Genomic DNA, 20,409 nt, shown 5'->3' on the forward strand with positions numbered 1-20,409 from the left:
TCTCCAGGATTATTGTCTCCAGGATTATTGTTGCCTGGTGCAATCCTCCATAACCTATACGGCATAAGAGTGAGGAATTGCCAACCAGTAGATATAGGTGCTATATTCATCCTCTGACAAGGATGAAAGAGAAAAGTCATATGATATTGAGGGAATTCATAGTGCTGCTTCAGCTGGAGATGCCAGGACAATGCAGCAACTAGCAAAGTTGGCCTGTAGCAGACTCATTGAATCCTAATTTCAGGCAGAGTGAGGCTCTTGCAAGTCCTAATGGTCATTGTTTTCAGAAATAGTATTGCTTCTCTCCAGAGGAACCTACAGATCTACATCTGCAGGCACATAGGAGAAAAGCGACTGTCAGTCCTTAGAGGAAACAAGTCTATACAAATGACCACCACAAAGCCACACATTTTTGACTTAGAATATATTAGATGCTTCATGCGTGCTGCAGATCCTGGAAAGACCTAGCTAAAGCTCAGTGTGTGTGTCTACAGCGGATAAAATACTTTGGGTGAAGATACTATTGAGACAAAACCTTCTGAAAGGTGATATGTGGGTGTACACCACATGTTGCCTTTCCAGTGAGTTTACAATTCTCTGACCTATAATTAATTTTTTCATTGGGTTTGGACCAGGATTTCTTTACCAAACCCATTTGCTCAGAAAGCAGTTAACAGTTTGAAATCACAAGTCGGCCAGACCAAGAAGGAATGAGACATTTCTTTCCCTAAAAGACATTAGAACATCAAATGGCTTTTTACAACAATTCACAGTGGTTACATAGTTGCCACTAGGCAAGCTTTTTATAGTTTTTTTTATTATACAATTCAAATGTCACCATCTGTCATGGTGGGATTCAAACCAATGTCCCATGGCTTCTGGATTATTAGTTAAGTAAATGGTTGACAAAACAAAATAATTCTGTTTTTCAATGAATGCAACTAGTAATTTCTCTCTAAGGAACACAAAAATGTTGTGCCCATATTTTCCACGTCAGTTATAATTGATTAACAATGAAGCATCTGCAAACCCTTATGAGCTAATATCTGATGGAAAAGTCCCAAAAACGTGACTATTCAGCTCCCATAAAAAAGTGATCAACAGTATATGTCTATACGTAGCATTATAGTGCTATCAAAATAAAGGTGGGCTATTTTGTGCCATCATAGCGTTTGCAATTATACATTCTACCACTTTGCCTCAGGGTGATCCTGACATCCACAGCTGAGATAGAGACAAGCTGTTGAGTACTATTTCCTGTTACCTGAGATGATTTTGGCAGATATACACTTACTGGTAAGGTCCTAGGGAGTGTTGCTGAACAAAGAGACCTTGGAGTGCAGGTTCATAGCTCCTTGGGCTCCATATGGTTGAAAGTGGAGTCGCAGGTAAATAGGATAGTGAAGAAGGCATTTGGTATGCTTTCCTTTATTGGCCAGAGTATTGAGTACAGGAGTTGGGAGATCATGTTGTGGCTGTACAGAACATTGGTTAGGCCACTGTTGGGATTACATGCAATTCTGGTCTCCTTCCTATCGGAAAGATGTTGTGAAACTTGAAAGGGTTAAGAAAAGATTTACAAGGATGTTACCAAGATTTGAGGATTTGAGCTATAGGGAGAGGCTGAACAGGCTGGGGCTGTTTTCCCTGGAGCGTTGAAGGCTGAGGGGTGACTTTATAGAGGTTTACAAAATTATGGAGGGGCATTGATGGGATAAATAGACAAAGTCTTTTCCCTGGGGCTGGGGAGTCCAGAACTGGAGGGTATAGGTTTAGGGTGAGAGGGGAAAGATATAAAAGAGACCTAAGGGGCATTTTTTTCACACAGAGGGTGATACATGTATGGAATGAGCTGCCAGAGGATGTGGTGGAGTTTGGTACAATTGCAACATTTAAGAGGCATTTGGATGGGTATATGAATAGGAAGGGTTTGGAGGGATGTAGCCTGGGTGCTGTCAGGTGGGACTAGATTGGGTTGAGATATCTGGTCGGCGTGGACAGGTTGGACCAAAGGGTCTGTTTCCATGCTGTACATCTTTATGACTCTATGTCTCCATTGGTTTGAGACTAGTTTCCACGCAGCTTATCACCATCCTTTTGAGAGCCAAGTAGATGCTGCTTGCTTGCAGGAGTGTTTGTATGTCCAGCTGCTTTTTAAAAATTACAGCTGAACCTTTGACCCAGTGAGGTAATGATAGGATTGGTCATTTTCTGCCAATTCCAAGATTGACTAGATCCCTGGACTCCATATGGTTGAACAGGGTAAGCAGTTCCACCTTGGAATAGAACACCCACACATTTCCCATCCTACCACTGGGACAATCGCCACTGCAACAGAATTCAGCTCAAGGAATGGTGGGTGTACTGATTGTAACAAGGTCAAACCTCATTGACTGTGAGATCCATGATTTGGTTTGTTAATCTGGTCCAATCAGGGAGCCTGGCTGACAGAAATAAACAGGAGCGTCAGATTTCTGTTCAATCTGAGATCTAGCTCTGAGGGAGCTGGACCAGTAACAAGCACTTCCGTCATGTAAATAAAGGGTAATTTGGTGATGAGATACTGGCCTCAACGGAGTTATTTCAGTAGGCAACTTTCTGTTGTGCTACCATTTCTATGAATATGAAGAGTTTCCACTTCCCCTCTCTATTTCAATATTATATTTTGATTGGTCCTTTAAGTATGTGGACCAATTCAATCCAATACCTTTTTGGCTTTTGTAGGCACGGCTGTTGGAGAATTGAGTTAACAATCAAGTTGTGACTAATTAAATACAGCTGAAGATGAATCAGTTTAAAATTGTGACAACAATAGTGTCAATTCCATGGAATGCTTACAATGAAAACTTTATTTTCACCTGAGAGGAGTTCAGAAGGTTTAGTAAGATTAAAGTGAATCTTTTTTGCTGCCTAGTTCGATGGGAAATAATTTAATTGTCTTGTAACACATATTATTTCTATTTACAATTATAAAGTCTAGATATTCAATAATTGCTTTTCATTCTGAAAAAACTATTTAGTGTAGGTCGAGCTCACCATTCTACGTCATTTAAAATGACATCTTTTGCAAAGACACAAAGAGCATGTTCAATGCTGTAATTGATCTGGAACTGCTTTTTCTTCCTAGTCATGTCCTCCAGTAATATGAAATAGTTTGGTTTAGTATTTCACAGAATAATATATATCTGCAGGTCAAGTTCTATTTTTATTGAATATAATATTTATCAAACAAAAACAAAACATGCAATATAGTCAACAAAAAATAGCCTCTGCTAATTAAGGAAATGTTAAAGCTGGAAAAAGCTGTGACACTTTGAGAGCATACATGAATATTTACGTAGCATTTTGCAGGTTGTTACATGCACAGCAGAGTCACCTGTTCACAGGATTTTCTCTCCTCAAAGACAAAACATGGGATTGTGTAATTTGAGGAAGAGCATAGACTGTTCCAGCTTAAAATGCTTGTCTTCTGTTTGGAGTGACTGCATCTGAATTCATGATCTGGATCCTCAAATGATGATACCACGGACAGAATATATGTGTTCTCTTACTAACAGCGGTCAGCGTGTTTTGTGTGGAATGAAGTCTTTCATTTCTTACCCTTGCAGTATATATTACAATTAAGTAATTTTGCAGCAAGCTTTCATGCATTTAAAACCAAGACGTGTTATTTATTCTCTTTTAAGCCAACAAATTAGGGGAAGTTTCTGATTCCAGTCCAGGCTCACGATCATCTGCTCAAAAACTGTTACAGAAACAGTCAGATATTACGGGGCATGAAAATGGTTGGCACAATAATAGGATTGATGCGGGTGGGGAGGTGTCCTGAGTGAGTGAGTGAGTAAGCATTGCAGAGATCATGCAGAGTTAGTGCTGTTGGATATTGGGTTGGGTGAGACTATTTGAGGGAAGATGTTGCAGGAAATCTTAAGAGTAGTCAAGGATGAGCCGTGGTGGGAATGAGTATAGTAAATCTGAGGTACCTGATAAAAGATAGTTGACCTTACCTTCATAGAGTGGAGATGGAGTTTGACCTTCTTCGTACAATACATATTTCCAAATCGCTGAGGGAACTTTATTCCCAAATATCAACGTCAGACCAGACTGTCATTCTGTCATGTTGTGGCTTCCATTCTTGGTCCTGCATTGGGGGTAATTAAGTCTGACATTGCCATCACTCCTTCAGCAGGACCTCCAAGACACTGATTGCAAAGCTGGATGCCAATTTCCATGTGCCAGCCATGCTCAGATCAAATGCCAGGGTCTGTGCATGGCAGCTCCAGACTGACCGTGCTTGTGAAAGAGCACACTGGTGTTTAAAGATGACATGGCTGCGAATGAATTTGGTGAATGTTGGGATATTCACTGACTGGCAAGTTGTTCTGAATGGCTGTGGAAATTGAATGTGAAAGGTACAACAGGAGTAGGGTAGGTAATTATAGACTCATAGAGATGTACAGCACGGAAACAGATTCTTCGGTCCAACTTGTCCATTCGGACCAGATATCCCAACTCAAACTAGTCCCACCTGCCAGCACCCAGCACACATCCTGCCAAACCCCTCCCATTCATATACCCATCCAGATGCCTTTTAAATGTTGCAATTGCACTAGCCTCCACCACTTCCTCTGGTAGCCCATTCCATACACGTACCACCCTCTGCGTGAAAAAGTTGCCCCTTATGTCTCTTATATATCTTTCCCCTCTCACCTTAAACCTATGCCCTCTAGTTCTGGACTCCCCAGCCCCAGGGAAAAGATTTTGCCTATTTATCCTATACATGCCCCTCCATAATTTTGTAAACCACTATAAGGTCACCCTCAGCCTCCGACCGCTCCAGGGAAAACAGCCCTAGCCTATTCAACCTGTCCCTATAGCTCAAATCCTCCAAACCTGGCATATCCTTGTAAATCTTTTCTGAACCCTTTCAAGTTTCATAACATTTTTCCAATAAGAAGGAGACCAAAATTGCATGCAATATTCCAACAGTGGCCTATATAATGTCCTGTACAGCCGCAACATGACCTCCCAACTCCTGTACTCAATACTCTGACCAATAAAGGAAAGCATACCAAATGCCTTCTTCTCTATCCCATCTACCTGTGACTCCACTTTCAAGGAACTATGAACCTGCATTCTAAGGTCTCTTTGTTCAGCAACACTTGCTAGGACCTTACTATTAAATGTATAAGTCTTGCTAAGATTTGCTTTCCCAAAATACAGCACCTCCCATTTATCTAAATTAAACTCCATCTGCCACTTCTCAGCCTATTGGCCCAGCTGATCAAGATCCTCTTGGAATCTGAGGTAAACTTCTTCGCTGTCCACTACCCCTCCAAATTTGGTGTCATCAGAAAACTTACTAACTATGCCTCTTATGCTCACATTCAAATCATTTATATAAATGATGAAAAGTAGTGTACCCAGCACTGATCCTTGTAGCACTCTACTGATCACAGGTCTCCAATCTGAAAAACAACCCTCCACCACCACCCTTTGTCTTCTACCTTTGAGCCAGTTCTGTATCCAAATGGCAAGTTTTCCCTATATTCAATGAAGCTAACCTTGCTAATCGATCTCCCATGGGGAACTTTGTCAAATGCTTTACTGAAGTCCATATAGATCACATCTACTGCTCTGTCCTCATCAATCCTCTTTGTTACTTCTTCAAAAAAATTCAATCAAGTTTGTGAGACATGATCTCCCACACATAAAGCCATGTTGATTATCCCGAATCAGTCCTTGCCTTTCCAAATGAATGCACATCCTGATGAGGTGAGTTTAGTAAGACATGGTGAAGGAACTTGTTCAGCCTCATGATAAAAATCCTTCAAAATAAAAATGACATAATTCTGATTTAGTTAAAAAATATCTAAGATTCAACCTTTGGGTTCCCATTTGGACTATCTCAAAAGATTTGTCAAGTGATTTATAATGTCTTGTCTCCCACATGCTGGACCTATGATTTCTTCAATGGATTTGATGGATTGAAGTTGAGGTGAGGGTATTGTAAAATAAAGGGTTCACAGCAGATCATGTATTTTTTAGTAGTCAAAAATCTCAGGTGAACTTTGAAACCAGAGCCGGTTAACTACTTGGTTTGATTATTGGCAGCTCATTTTGGAATCTAGTTCTCAAGCTGATGACTATTAGATTTGATATATTTGCTGCATCTTGTAACTTTATCTTTTAAACAGATACAAAATTATAGCTGTCACTCCATGTGGCTTTTTACATGTCCAATGTCATTTCCAAACAATGTTACGTTCATATTGATTCCACATTCTGTGTGTTGATTTAGCACCAATGCAGCCAACCCAGTTTAGTTTGGATGGAGCAGGCCATCATAATACAATGGCTGTTCTATTGAATTTGTCACAAATTGAATTTACATTTTATCTAGTATGAAACGTGAAGGCAGGTGATCTGGAAACTCCAAAATCTTTTTGTTTTTGCTCATCCTCAAACAATGAACTATGTGAATTTGCCAGATAGCTGTCCTTACTTAGTCCATAATTAATTAAATGTTCGCCAGTAACTGTCTGTAGTCCAAAAGACATGCCATGCGATTTGCAGCAGCCATCTTAACAACATGTTTGTGTTCAATTTCTTAAAATATTGACTGAAAGTTTGTAAATCACATTTCCTCAATTTTTGAAGGAATCACTATAGGCATTCATGTGTCCCTCTTCCCATCTGGCTACAGAAAGAATTGTCAGATGTCAAAGTTAGAGATGGCTATTTATCTGTCCTGTCAGCTGGAAAGTGCGACAGGCATGGAGACCCCCTGTACCAATTACCTCCCCCTCCCACCCACAGATTTTTCGTAATAATTATAGTAAGGAATCATTATAATTAAAAACTTTTAATTTTGAAAGAAGGGAGTCATGTAAGGTACCTCAAGGCACCAGATTTTTGTCTGGCTGAAATAGTGCTGTTAAATTATTATGTATACATGCAACCTGAAGGTTTATCGTGGAATGCAGTTTGGCTTAAGTACTGAGGTACATTTGCTGCGAGCTTCTGTTGCTTATTTCTGTGAATGGTAAGTACCCAGAATGCAAGGAGCACATAATCATATACCTCGCAATTGCTGCAAGTCTCAAAAAGGAATGAACCAAACAGTCCATTTCATATTTACCCAGACATTGGAAACAACAATGGCAAATAACACCCTGCTGAGCTGCAAAGTCCTCCTCATTTTGGGGCTTGAGCCTTTCAATGAAATCCTTCTTGAGGCTAGTTCCCAAAATCGGGAGAGCTCTCTCCTGAACTAGTTATGCAACAGCCTAATGTAATCATACTCACAGTATTATTTCTTACAGACAATGCCTCAGACATTACCATTACCATCCCTTGGTTTGTCCTGTTGGTGGGGCATACCCAGCAGAGATGGAGGCACAATGATATACGGTCAGAAGGGAATTTCCTTGGAGTCCTCAACATTGACTCTGGTCAAACATGGGCAAGGAAATCTGCTGATTCCCATCCTCCTCCCCGCCTTGCCTGATGAATGCATATTCTGTATGTTCAGCACTACCTGGAGGAAGTCCTGAGGGTAACAAGGGTGCAGAATATATGCTGGGTGGGCAATTTCAGTGTCCACCACAAACAGTGACTTGGCGTAGCACTAGTGATCAAACTGGTCAAGTCCTAAAATCCTTGCTAAACTGGGTTTGCATTAGGTGGTGATGGAAGTATAGGGAGAAAAACAAATTTAATCTCGCCCTCACCTATCTGCCTGCCATTAAAAGTTAAATTTGATTCATAATATTGAGTATCAAAGTTTGGTGAATGATAAGAGTAGATCACTTCACTTTAAATTTCTTTTATATTTGTCAATTTAAGTGTAAATATTTTATTAACAAAATTTAAAATAGGAATAAATTTGAGGCAGCATTTGCCATCAAACTAATGGCAAGATTAGTGGTGCTCACTGTCATGTATGTGTAAATGGAGTTCAATTTTAGATGAAGAACAGATGTGTTTTTCCATCTGAATATCTGAAAGTTGGTGTCTGAATTGCATTTCTCTGGCATTAACTTTGCTAAAGTGCCATTCGGTGTGAATGTGACAAGAGCATCAGATGCACCTTGAATGTGTTTCCGAATTGATCATACATTAAGAATTCAGACCTGTCAGCTTGTGTGAGAGTTTAGCATGTTACAGCAAATATTAAGTTAAATATTAAGTAGATTGAAAGATAAAATTTTGTGACATGCAAACTTGGGTCAACTATCTATTAAACAGTACTGTTAGTTAAGATACGGGCCATATCTATATCTTCTGACAGCTGTACACTCTGCTGCCTTCTAGAAAGTGCCTTAGGATGTCAAACGGGAAACTCTTCTTACATTCACAAAATGTAGGAGCATCTGTATTTAATTAGCCATCAAACAAGGAGATCAGATGCTGCTCTACTGCATCGTTTGCCTGAATTTTCTGTTTCCTGACTTTACATTTTTTGTCCCAGCTTGAAAAGCTTAATTTGTATAAATAAAAAATTGCAACAGTTTTTTACCTCCTATTCTGCTTTTTACCTTCAAATGGCCACATTCCTTTAAATTTTACCTATTGAACTGTTGATATGCACCATTTCTTGCTTCCTCCATATCATCTTGATGCCTCACAAGCACCAGATTCAACATGGGCTACAGCCTGCACTGACTCATTATTTGGGCTCACTCCAGAAATTTGCAAGGGATCAGTCCTATATGATGTGGGTAAGCGTTAAATATACATAGGATTGGATAGTATATGCAGGTGCATTATTTATTATTTAACAAATATTGACGTAATTTCTAAATCTCCTCTTTTACTTCTATGTCAACATAACACCCCCCTTTTAGTTTAATGAAAACAAGATTGTGACATTTTCATTTATGCTATGCTGTAGTACAAACGTTGTAGAAAGTAAATATGAGAACTACTTTACATAATAAACAGAAAGTCAATCTGCACAAGTTAAGATTACAGTCTACATCAAAGAATTGATTTTTGTTACTGCAAAAACTTAAACAATTTCAAAACTAAATATAATCAACTCCACTTATATATGAATCAGGTTTGTTTATGCACTGTTTGATGTGTTAACTATTATGAGAGTAAATAGCTGGATTGTACGGAATATTCTTTTATACACAAATCAAAGTTTTTTATAGGCTAAATATCAAAAAGGAGTAACTAGAGACACGTTGCAATATTCATCTTCAGATTTTTAATACAGTACAAATAAAATTAAAATCCTGGATATGGTCAGAATTATGTGATCATTAGTTATTGAAATCTTGACGTATTTGTTAGAGTTTATTTTAAAGCTGCTTGCTTGAGCAGAAATGATGTAATTTTTGCAATATTAATTTCAATTCAAGTTAGACCCTAAGGCCATAAGACATAGGAGCAGAATTAGGTCAATCAGCCCATCAAATCTGCTCTGCTATTCAATGAGATCAGGGCTTAAGTCAACATATTACTCTAAGAAGCAATTCCCGGTGAGCTCTGGAAATTCATCTTCAATGTCAGCTTTGGCAATCTGAGTCAATATGTAAATTATGGTAATGATGTCTACTCACATGTCTACATTGTTTCCGAATTTATACTTTGTCTCACAGTGAGACAACACTTTGAGGTGAGTAGATGAGTCCTACTGGCAACTTGTTTTCTCTATTATTCCTTATTTCTGCATAAACTGATTCCACATCATGATACACTACACCTTTATCCCTACTCACCCCTGCACTTATGCCTTTGATTGTGAACAAAGCCACCTCTCCACCTTTTCCTTATTGCCTATACTTTCAAAAGTCAAATACTCTTGAATATTTAAAGGGGGTTTGGTTTGCTCCATAAATACAGTATATCACCCTAACTTTTATCTGTTTAAAGGCAAGTGTAAGGTGTTGTGTTGCATAGATTAAACTATTCGGCTTGAAGCAGAACACACTTTATTCTTACCCTACCGTTAATATACAAATCAAAGAAAGAAGAACTGGTACAACTTTAACTCTATTGGAAAACTTAACAGTGTAATACCTCATTTAACTACTAAACAGCAATTGTTCTCGTACAATGGCATCCCATAAACGCATAGGCATAGTCAGTAAAACAGTTTGTCTCAAATGTGATTCTGGCAGCAAAGAGCACAAACCTAAGCTTTCGGCTGCAACAGAGAGGGATATACACCTTCCACAACCAGCTTCAAAACCCCAACCACTACTAAAAGCACTTATTCAGTGGGAGCCTGACTCCACCCTTTATACTGCTACTATTGTTCCAACTTATATTTTAAAAACCCCAAGGCCTCACAAGCAGTTTACTTTATTGGCTTGGAAGAGACAGCTCAAAGTCTCTCTTCTAAAAAAGGACAAAATACACCTCTCACATGTAGATTTTTCTTTGTGTGTCCTACTGCATGGGTATATAGCTCAGTAAGATGGTTATTGACTACTATATACCATGAGGTACCTGCTATGAAACACAATGATGAGTATTTCCATTAAAGTTCTACCACATACCTTTGGTGAAACTCTACCAATCAGCACCCCCTTCTCATGAAGTATAAATTATTGGTCACTTTGAGCTCCAGTATTTTTGCAATTCTGTCCTGATGATTACAAAATGCAAAGCTTTGTCAATAAATCCTTATTCATTGTCATCCCTTTGCCCATGTCACCAGAAGTGATTTCATTATTTCCATCATGTCAATCACAGATAAGGCAAAAATGAGGACTGCAGATGCTGGAGATCAGAGTCTAGATTAGAGTGATGGTGGAAAAGCACAGCAGGTCAGGCGGCATCCTGCAGGAAAATCGATGTTTCAGGCAAAGGCCCTTCATCAGGAATGAAGGCAGGGAGCCTCTGGGGTGGAGAGATAAATGGGAGGGGGGTGGGGCTGGGGAGGAGGTAGCCAAGAGTACAATTGGTGGATGGAGGTGGGAATGAAGGTGGCGGTGAAGGTGATAGGTCAGAGAGGAGGGTGGAGCAGATAGGTGGGAAGGAAGATTGGCAGGTAGGACAGGTCATGAGGATGATGCTGAGCTGGAAGGTTGGAACTGGGTTAAGGTGAGGGGGAGGGGAAATAAGGAAACTGGTGAAGTCCACATTGATGCCCTGGAGTTGAAATGTTCTGAAGCAGAAGATGAGGCATTCTTCCTCCAGGCGTCGGGTGGTGAGGGAGTGGCAGTGGAAGAGGCCCAGGACCTGCATGTCCTCGGCAGAGTGGGAGGGGGAGTTGAAATGTTGGGCCATGGGGCGGTGGGGTTGATTGGTGCAGGTGTCCCGGAGATGTTCCCTGAAGTGCTCTGTGAGAAGGTGTCCAGTCTCCCCAATATAATGGAGACCGCACTGGGAGCAACGGCTACAATGAATGACATTGGTGGAAGTGCAGGTGAAACTTTGATGGATGTGAAAGGCTCCTTTGGGCATTGGATGGAGGTGGGGGGCAGTGGTGTGGGCGCAGATTTTGCCATTCCAGCGGTGGCAGGGGAAGGTGCCAGGAGGGGAGGGTGGGTTGTTGGGGGGCATGGACCTGACCAGGTAATCACGGAGGGAATGGTTTTTGCAGAAAGTGGAAAGGGGTGGGGAGGGAAATATATCCGTGGTGGTGAGGTCTGTTTGGAAGTGGCGGAAATGTCGGCAGATGATGCAGTTTATATGAATGTTGGTAGGGTGGAAGGTGAGGACCGGGGGTGCTGTCCTTGTTTTTAAGTTCCTGGACTAGGGGGAATAGGACAGTATCGAGGTAGGTGGAGATGAGTTCAGTGGAGATGAGTTCAGTGGGGCAGGAGCAGCCTGAGACAATGGGTCGGCCAGGGTGGTCAGGCGTGTGGATTTTGCCTGAAACGTCAATTTTTCTGTTTCTCGGATGCTGCCTGACCTGCTGTGCTTTTCCAGCACCACTCTAATCTAGACTCTAATCAATCACAGACAAGTCTATCCTTGATATTATATACTTCCAGTCAGCCAATCCTCCAACCACACCAACACACTACCCCCCACATTATATATTTGAACCCTCTGCAATGGGGCATCTCTTCATTCAGCAAGACTCAAGTTCTACACTATCAATGACTATTTAGAACTGCATTGCTTTTCCTCAACTGTTTCTGAGTCAAATCTTGGGACTCCCCTTCCTAGCACCACTGACTGCACCTATCCAAGGCAGACTGCAACATTTCAAACATTTGGCTGACCACTGCCACCTTAAGAGACAAAAAAATCCTACAGATGTTGCACCTTAGGACAATTTGGGAGAGAACAGAACATTTACATTTAAAATGAACAGAATTAAATAGATATGGTATTTGAATTGATTGTTAGAGGGATAATGACTGTGCTGAAAATGTGTTGCTGAAAAAGCGCAGCAGGTCAGGTAGCATCCAAGGAACAGGAGATTTGACAGGAATTCCTGAAGAAGGGCTTATGCCCGAAACGTCGAATCTCCTGTTCCTTGGATGCTGCCTGATCTGCTGCGCTTTTCCAGCAACACATTTTCAGCTCTGATCTCCAGCATCTGCAGTCCTCACTTTCTCCTCGGATAATGACTGTGCACTTGAAGGAGCTTGAGGTGGTCAGGAGAACTTGGAATATTTTGTCGGGTAAAATAATGTCTGGCTGTTTTATTGGAGTTCTTCGAAGGGGCAACATGCTTTGGATGAGTGTGTCCTGTAGAAATGTTGTGCTAGGATTTCCAGAGGTATTTGGTGGGATGCCAATTCAAATGTTGTTGCAGAGCATGGAAGCATATTTTGTGCCATCTATGTGTTGGTGTAATTGGAAGATTGTACGACTACCAGTAAGTAACATCAAGGATGACCGCATTATGGAAATAATGAGATCACCTTTGGTGACATGATTGAGGGAATGGTGATGAATAAGGATTTGGAATTTCTGTGTCTAGAGGGTTGTAGGGAGGATAAGCGGGCAGTGAAATCAGAGGAAAGGAAGCATGATCGATTGAGATGGCAATTGAAATCATCTGCTCGTTGCAGAAGCTGAGGGAGGAAAGCAGTGAGTTAGCTGCTTTATCAAGTACATAAGTGAGAAGGAGATTAGACTCATCTTGTATCATTTATCCACCCAATTCTATTCTCCTGCTCTTTTCCCAAAGCTTCACAAATAGTTTTCACTTGATGTTTCATAAAGCTCCTTTTGAATATTACCATTGAATATGCTCTCAACAATATTGCAGGCTGAGCACTCCAAATTACAATGTTGCTAAAGTTATTTCTTCATTTTGGTCTCTATATATCTTTAGTCGAAAAGTGTGGCACTCGAAAAGCACAGCAGGTCAGGCAGCATCCGAGGACCAGGGGAGTTGACGCTTTGGGTATAAGCTCTTCATCAGGACTGAGGGGGTGGAGGTAGTGGGGTGAAGGGGGCTGAGAGATAAATAGGAAGATTGGGGTAGAGCTGAGGAAAAGGTGGCTGGGAAGATGAAAGGTAGATGCAGGTGGGGGGTGATTGTGATAGAGCACTGGGGAGGGTGGGGCAGTTGGTGGGAAGGAAGATGGGCAAGTAGGTCAAGAGGGCAGTGTCGAGTTGGAGGGTTGTATCTGGGTTGAGGTGGGGGGAGGAGAGATCAGGAAACTAATGAAGTTGATATTGATATTGTGTAGTTGAAGGGTCCCAAGGCAGAAGATGAGACGTTCTTCCTCCAGTCTTCAGGTGGCTTGGATTTGGCAATGGAGGCAGCCCAGGACTTGCATGTCCTTGGTGGAATGGGAGGGGGAGTTGAAGTGGTCAGCCACAAGGTAGTGAGGTTGTTTGGTGCATATGTCTCAGAGATGTTCCCTGAAACATTCCGCAAGCTGGCATCCCGTCTCCCCAATGTAGAGGAGACCACACTGAGAGCAACAGACACAGTAGATGAGGTGTTTGGATGTGTAAGAAAATCTCTGTTAGATGTGAAAGGATCCTTTGGTACCTTGGATGGAGGTGAGGAGGGAGGTGTGGTTGCAAGTTTTACAACTCCTGTGGTGACAAGAGAAGGTGCCAGGAGGGGGGTGGGGGGGGATGCTAGTGGGAGATGTGGATGTCATGAGGGAGTCACAGAGGGAATGGCCTCTGCAGAACGCAACTAGGGGTGGGGAGAGAAATATATCTGTGGTGATGGAGTCTGATTGTAGGTGGCAGAAATAGGTAAGGATAATGGGGTTCAGGGAAGTGGAAGAGAAACGCTGGAGGGCATTGTTGATCACTTGGGTGGGGAAATTGCAGTTCTTGAAATAGGAGGCCATCTGGAATGTTCTGGAGTGGAATTGCTCCTCCTTGGAACAAATATGACAGTGGCGGAGGAAATGCAAGTAAGGGATTGCATTTTTATGGGGGGGATGGGAGGAGGTATAGTCAAAGCAGCTGTGGGATTTTGTGGGTTTGGAATAAATTTCCAGGTTGAGTCAGTTGCTGGAGATGGGGATGGAGAGGTCCAGGAAGGAGAGGGAGGTGTCCAAGATGGTTCAGGTGAACTTCAGGTCAGGATGGAAGGTGTTAGTGAAGTTGATGAACTGTTCAACCTCCTATGGGAGCATGAGGTGGCTCCAATACAGTCATCAATGTAGCAGAGGAAAAGGTGGAGAATGATGCCGGTGTAACTGCCAAAGATGAACTATTCCACATACCCGATGAAGAGGCAGGCATATCTGGGCCCCATGTTTACCCCTTTGTTCTGAAGGAAGTGGGAGTATTTGAAGGAGAATGTTTGAGGTTGAGGATCAGTATCGCCAATTGAATGAGTGTGTTTGTGGAGAGGGACTGATTGTGTCGGTGGGAGAGGAAGAAATGGTGGGCTTGAAGGCTTTTGCCATGGAGGATGGACCTGTATAGGGACTGGATGTCCATGGTGAAGATGAGATGTTGGGGGCCAGGGAAACAAAAGTCATGGAGGAGATAGAGGGCGTGTGTAGTATCCTGAATGTACGCGGTTCCTGGACCAAGGGGTCAGAACAGTATGAAGGTATGAGGAGATAAGTTCGGTGGGGCAAGCAGGCTGAGACAATAGTTCAGCTGGGCCAGTCAGGTTTGTGTCCGTTGCTCTCAATGTGGTCTCCTCTACATCAGGGAGACAGGATGCCAGGTTGCAGAACATCTTAGGGAATGTCTCTGGGACATATGCACAAAACAAACCCACCATGCTGTGGCCGAGCACTTCAACTGGCCCTCCCACTCTGCCAAGGACATGCAAGTCCTGGGCCTCCTCCACCGCCAAATCCTAGCCTCCCAACGACTAGAGGAAGAACGCTTCATTTTCTACCTTGGAACCTCTCAACTGCACAACATCAATATCAACATCACTAGTTTCCTAATCTTCCCTCCCCCCAACGATCCAACCCTCCAATTCAGCACTGCCCTCTTGATCTGTTCTACCTGTCCATCTCCTTCCACACCGACCTATCACAATCATCCCCCTGCATCAATGATCACCTTCCCAGCTTGCACCCACCCCCACCCCCACCCCCACCCCCACTCCGCTATTTATCTCTCAGCCTCTTCCCCCTCCCAACTTTCCTGGTGAAGGGCTTATGCCCAAATCATAGACTCTACTGCTCCTCAGATGCTGCCTGACCTGCTGTGCTTCTCCAGCACTAGACTTTTGAACTTTGATGTCCAGCATTTGCAGTCCTCACTTTTTCCCTTCTTTCTATCTTTTGCCAATCATCTTAAATCTGTCCTCTCTGGTACTGATTGTTCTGCCATTGAACAGATCCACCTTAATTATTCTATCACAACTGTTCATGATTTTAAACATCCCTGTTAAATCTCCTCTTCTCTGTCCTAAGAAGGAAAAGCCACATTCTCTCCAATCTCTGCATGTGACTGATGTCCCTCATCTCCGGCACCATTCTGGCAAATCTCTTCTGCACTCCACCTAAGACTTTACAATTCTTCATAAAGTGTGGTCCCACAACTGAACACACTGTCAATAATTTTTGATTGTACAGTACTTAAAGCATTGCCGAAAAGAGGCATGATATCAGAATATTTTGTCACGCACTGAGCAGGATTGCAGTTCAAGAAAACCAACTTTAGAAAGGAAACAATAACTTATATAGCATGAGAAGAGAATGATGTTTGCTTGTATTGTGGTTGGCATGGAGATGCAGTATGCCTTCTTAATGTGTTTACTTAATGGCTAAAATTCAAACAAGGCAAGTCATGATAAGTCAGACTTCAGTATGGGGATAGAACAAGGATTTCCTGTCTCTACGCTCTATCCTCAGTGAAAGTGTACAATATTTGGACATATTCTTTTGCTGAAAAAGGACAGAATCCTTTGTGTAACTAAATGTACCTTACACCACAATCATGTAAATCAAATTACAAGCACAACTGATAATCTGAAACTGATTTCTTGAATAATTCTTGGTGAGTTTAAATATTTAGTAAATGTTGCCAATGGTATAATCACATCTCATGTTGGACACCGTGTTTGAATTTTGCATACAGGGACTGGGTGAGCATGGTTGGCACACGCTTACTGTGACAGTCAAAGGGAGATGTTGTTTGATGTGACCTGCCAGTTATTGCGAACTATGGCGTACATCAAACTAGCACAAATTTGTGTGGTGGGCTGGACATCCTTTTAGCTTGATAGCAGCATCCTATTAGTGGCAAATATCACTTGTGTCTTTACTGCAAAGTTTCAGTGTAAGACAGTTAACTGTATCTTTTGCTCAAATTTTTGAGACAGCTTACCTTTTCAGGGTAGTAGGCTTTCCAGGCATGAAAATGGCCCTTCTGTGAGTTGGTTCAATACACAGTGCAAATTCATGGAAGATTTGATCAGTCTCGTCATTACACAGAATTGCACTATCTCAGTATCAGGTTTACATGTTGAGTACATGATTCCAGACATGAGGTGCCACTAAGGTTGATGCTGTAATGCATGGGACTGTAGGAGCCCCAAGGCATTTATTGACCAGGGCTCATAGGTTTGTGGTAGGTGGTAGTGAACAGATTTCTCAACCAGCACATCAAGGAAATTGATTTAACTGCTGCATTTCAAAGGTGAATCTGAGTGTAGGATGAAATCTGTTATGGTATGTCGGGAAATTCTTAGATGTAGCTGCGGATTCAAATGTAACCAATATTTCATCGACATGTCAGATCATGCAATGGTTAGGAGGTTAGTGGCTATTCTGTTTAAAACACACTACTCATGGAAACTGACAAAGATGTTAGTGAAAGCTAGGTCTAGAGGGATTGCATGGTGACATGGTCTATTTGGGAATATATGGCATAACGGAAACTGAACTCAATCACCCAACACTTCACATTGTAATGTTGCTGCCATGCTTTTTTCATAGGGACTATGAGCTATGATGTCAATGTGACACTCAGATCTGTATCTCTTAAAGTTGTCCATGAAGGTGTTGATGTTCCAGGTCCCATGGTTCAGTTTAATGAGTGGAAGATTCTTGTACATTTTTTTCAATGTGGGCTAATTCTTGCACAAGCCTTGCATATGGGCTCAACAGAGAATGGCCTTGGTCCAATGGCAAAGGCATTCCAAGACAACTGCAATCCAGGTTGTGAGACTTTAGCACCCCGTGCATGAACATATTTCAGTGTGCATGCAACTTGTTGCCAGGAACAGACTGAAATTGAAAATCTGCAGTGTACTACAGATGATTTTGTAGACGATATGCAGAACAATGTTAACTGAATGCCAAAACTACTATGTATCAACTCAAAGTGCATAAACTAGCCTGTTAAGTTTGTTGCAGTTCACTAAACATCTACACTTTGGTGAAGAGGAGGCTTTGGCTATTTCTTTTGTGTTGGCAGTTAAATGAGCTACTCTGAATCTTATATACATTCTGCATCTCAGTAAGGCTTGTTGATGATTAATTGTATACATGAGGAATGAGGAAGTTTGGTAGCAGAAACCATAATACATAAACAGGTCATGTGAGAAATAAATAATTTATAAAGTGAACAGAAGATTTATACTTCTCAATGCAATTGTTAATCCTTTTTGAACGTAAGATATTTAATAAATAGATATTTGTTTAGATAGGAAACTGAGTGGCACGCTAGTGAACAAATTTTGAACCAGACAACATATTTCTGCAATTAATCTTACTCATGTTTAATTTGTTTGTCATTGAAAGTATTTCACTAATTATTGGATGATTTGAAGCTTTGAGTACAATTGTCAAAGGAACCTTTTACAACATGCAAAATGATAAATCTTCAGGAACCAACAGATTCCCCTGTGGGTTCTGTAAACAATTTTGGTCAGCCTTAGTTCACTATTTATGGAGTTAATTAGACTCTTCAAAAAATGGCTCCTTTCCAACCACAGTAAAAGTAGTACTTGTCTGCAGTATTTATAAAAACAAACCTTTTGGATTATGGTTTCTATTGACCAATGCCATACTAGGGAAACAGATTAATTTCAACTTTTGCATACTTTGAAAGGAATCAGTTGAAGAACTAAGTACCAAATTTAATAATGATCATGCGGAAATTAAGTAAATATATGCAATTTTGACAGCTGTGCTGGCGTCAAAATACTCTTCTCCTAGTGGTGTGAATTTGAAATATTCTGGAAAATTAACTGTCCTTTACAGTAACTGGCTCAAATCAATCCTGACCCCTTTCACCAATCTATTCACCCTATTCATCAAAAGAACCTTTTTACCCTCCCCATTATTTACAGGAACTAAGCATTCTTTGTTTTAACCCTGCTGTATTCACTATTTTAAAGAAGAATTGCTTTCAACTATTGCTAAATTGAAAGATTTTAAGAATGGATCAAAGTTGTGGTGTTAAAATTGACTTGGTTTATTTGTTTCAATCGTGCCATTTTATTTTCTCTACACTGGCATTTAAAACACAAACATGCAAATTCAAGATGCCTAGTTTGTTTGCATTTTCATTCAATATATACTGAACTTGGTCTGAAATGTAATTCATTAATGTATTGATTTATGATTTGAGTCAAGTTGAAGGCAAATAATGAAGTATCACTTTTAGGTTGACAAATCTGAAAAATGCAAATTGTTTTCATTTTTGCAGGTACTCCTTCCACAAAAGCATTCTGTGTTTTGTTTCACAATCAGTTCTCTTTGATCTATAAGATTTGTTTCTAAATGTTGCCTATTAATGGTAGAGTCTTGTAAATGTCTAAGTGATGTAGGCAATGTTGAGATTTGGGGCAGAATTGGACAAAGAGTCCGGTGAGGCCTAGTTCAAAATCGGAAACATCGCACATCGTCTTATAATTTTTTGACAAGCAGCATGGCAAGTTCCTCGCCAGTCAATAGTGAATTGCAAATTAAGGAAGGTTATAGCATGACAAACACCTATTAGTGGTCCAACTCACCTCACTAATACTCAGCTTCCTATCATAACTAGCCAAAAAAAGCTAGACATCAAGCAATCTCGACATGGAAATCAGAGTGGGTACCTGGTGACTCCAGCTTCCACTCACTCCAAAGGATCTCTATATTGCACGCTGGGCACCATGATCTCAGTGCATGTCCCTTGTTATTCTCTGTCCATGGAGGCTGGTATCAGCCAAGCAGCAGCCACAGCACATCATGCCACATCTCAACTCAGTTATAGTGTGAAAAATGCTGTGTGAACTTTACAACTAGCAATCCTTGTTGCCAACTACCCCTAGCCAATTGACTTAAGTTCAGAAATGTATTTCATGAGTTAATTCCTCCTCCTGAATTGGAGACTATGGGGAATTCTGAGTTGTAATAGGTATTCATTGACCAGTTACAGAACTTTTTGTGACATTACACAAAATACTTGTTCTTTAAGAAATCTAGAATTTTAATGTATTTTATAATTTAAATCAAACAAGGATAAACATTTTCATTTATGATTACTGGATTCTGTAAGCCATTTTTAGAAATTAAAAGAATAATATCTCAACTCTCCATGCCTAGATTTATACAGTCATGATTTTGTTTATCTGGAGAGCAAACAATAGGATGTTTATTTGCTGCTACACAGTATCTATGCAAATACATTTTGCTTGTAGTAGATACTGACTCCATGCCAACACAATCCACCACTTAGCACCTTCTTGTCATACTGTTTAAATTGGTATTTTCTTTATGAATTGATTTTTTTTTGGTCTAGATGAGTACATATCAATGAACTTCAATTTCATGTTTGCCTTTGGAAATACATTTTTGCCTGGCATGCTTTAGCTATTTTATGGCAACAATGAATGGAGATAGCTTGTACTTAACTCATTTTTTTAGCTGGATTTATTAAAATTCATTTTCTTTTATTCCTAGGTTCCAAATTCAAAGAGGGCAAGGTGATGCCACCAGTTACAGGAGTCTTGGCCACTGCTTTAAAACAATGTTTCATCAGGAAGGGTACAGCATTTGATTCTAATTATTCATGAGGTTGATTTGTGGGTATGAAACTTTTGAAGATTGAGGG

General features: G+C 40.8%; 1 protein-coding gene across 3 annotated transcripts in view; it reads left to right on the plus strand.

The window, feature by feature from the left end:
- slc25a21 (solute carrier family 25 member 21) overlaps positions 1-20,409 on the plus strand; it is a 525,641-nt gene that overhangs the window by 419,970 nt on the left and 85,262 nt on the right. For all 3 annotated transcript variants that reach the window (XM_060829076.1, XM_060829077.1, XM_060829078.1), the window contains one exon: positions 20,259-20,342. In XM_060829076.1, coding sequence (XP_060685059.1) covers positions 20,259-20,342 — 84 coding nt within the window. The remainder of the gene's footprint in view (positions 1-20,258; positions 20,343-20,409) is intronic.

This window comes from Hemiscyllium ocellatum, chromosome 8 (assembly GCF_020745735.1).
Source record: "Hemiscyllium ocellatum isolate sHemOce1 chromosome 8, sHemOce1.pat.X.cur, whole genome shotgun sequence".
NCBI lineage: Eukaryota > Metazoa > Chordata > Chondrichthyes > Orectolobiformes > Hemiscylliidae > Hemiscyllium > Hemiscyllium ocellatum.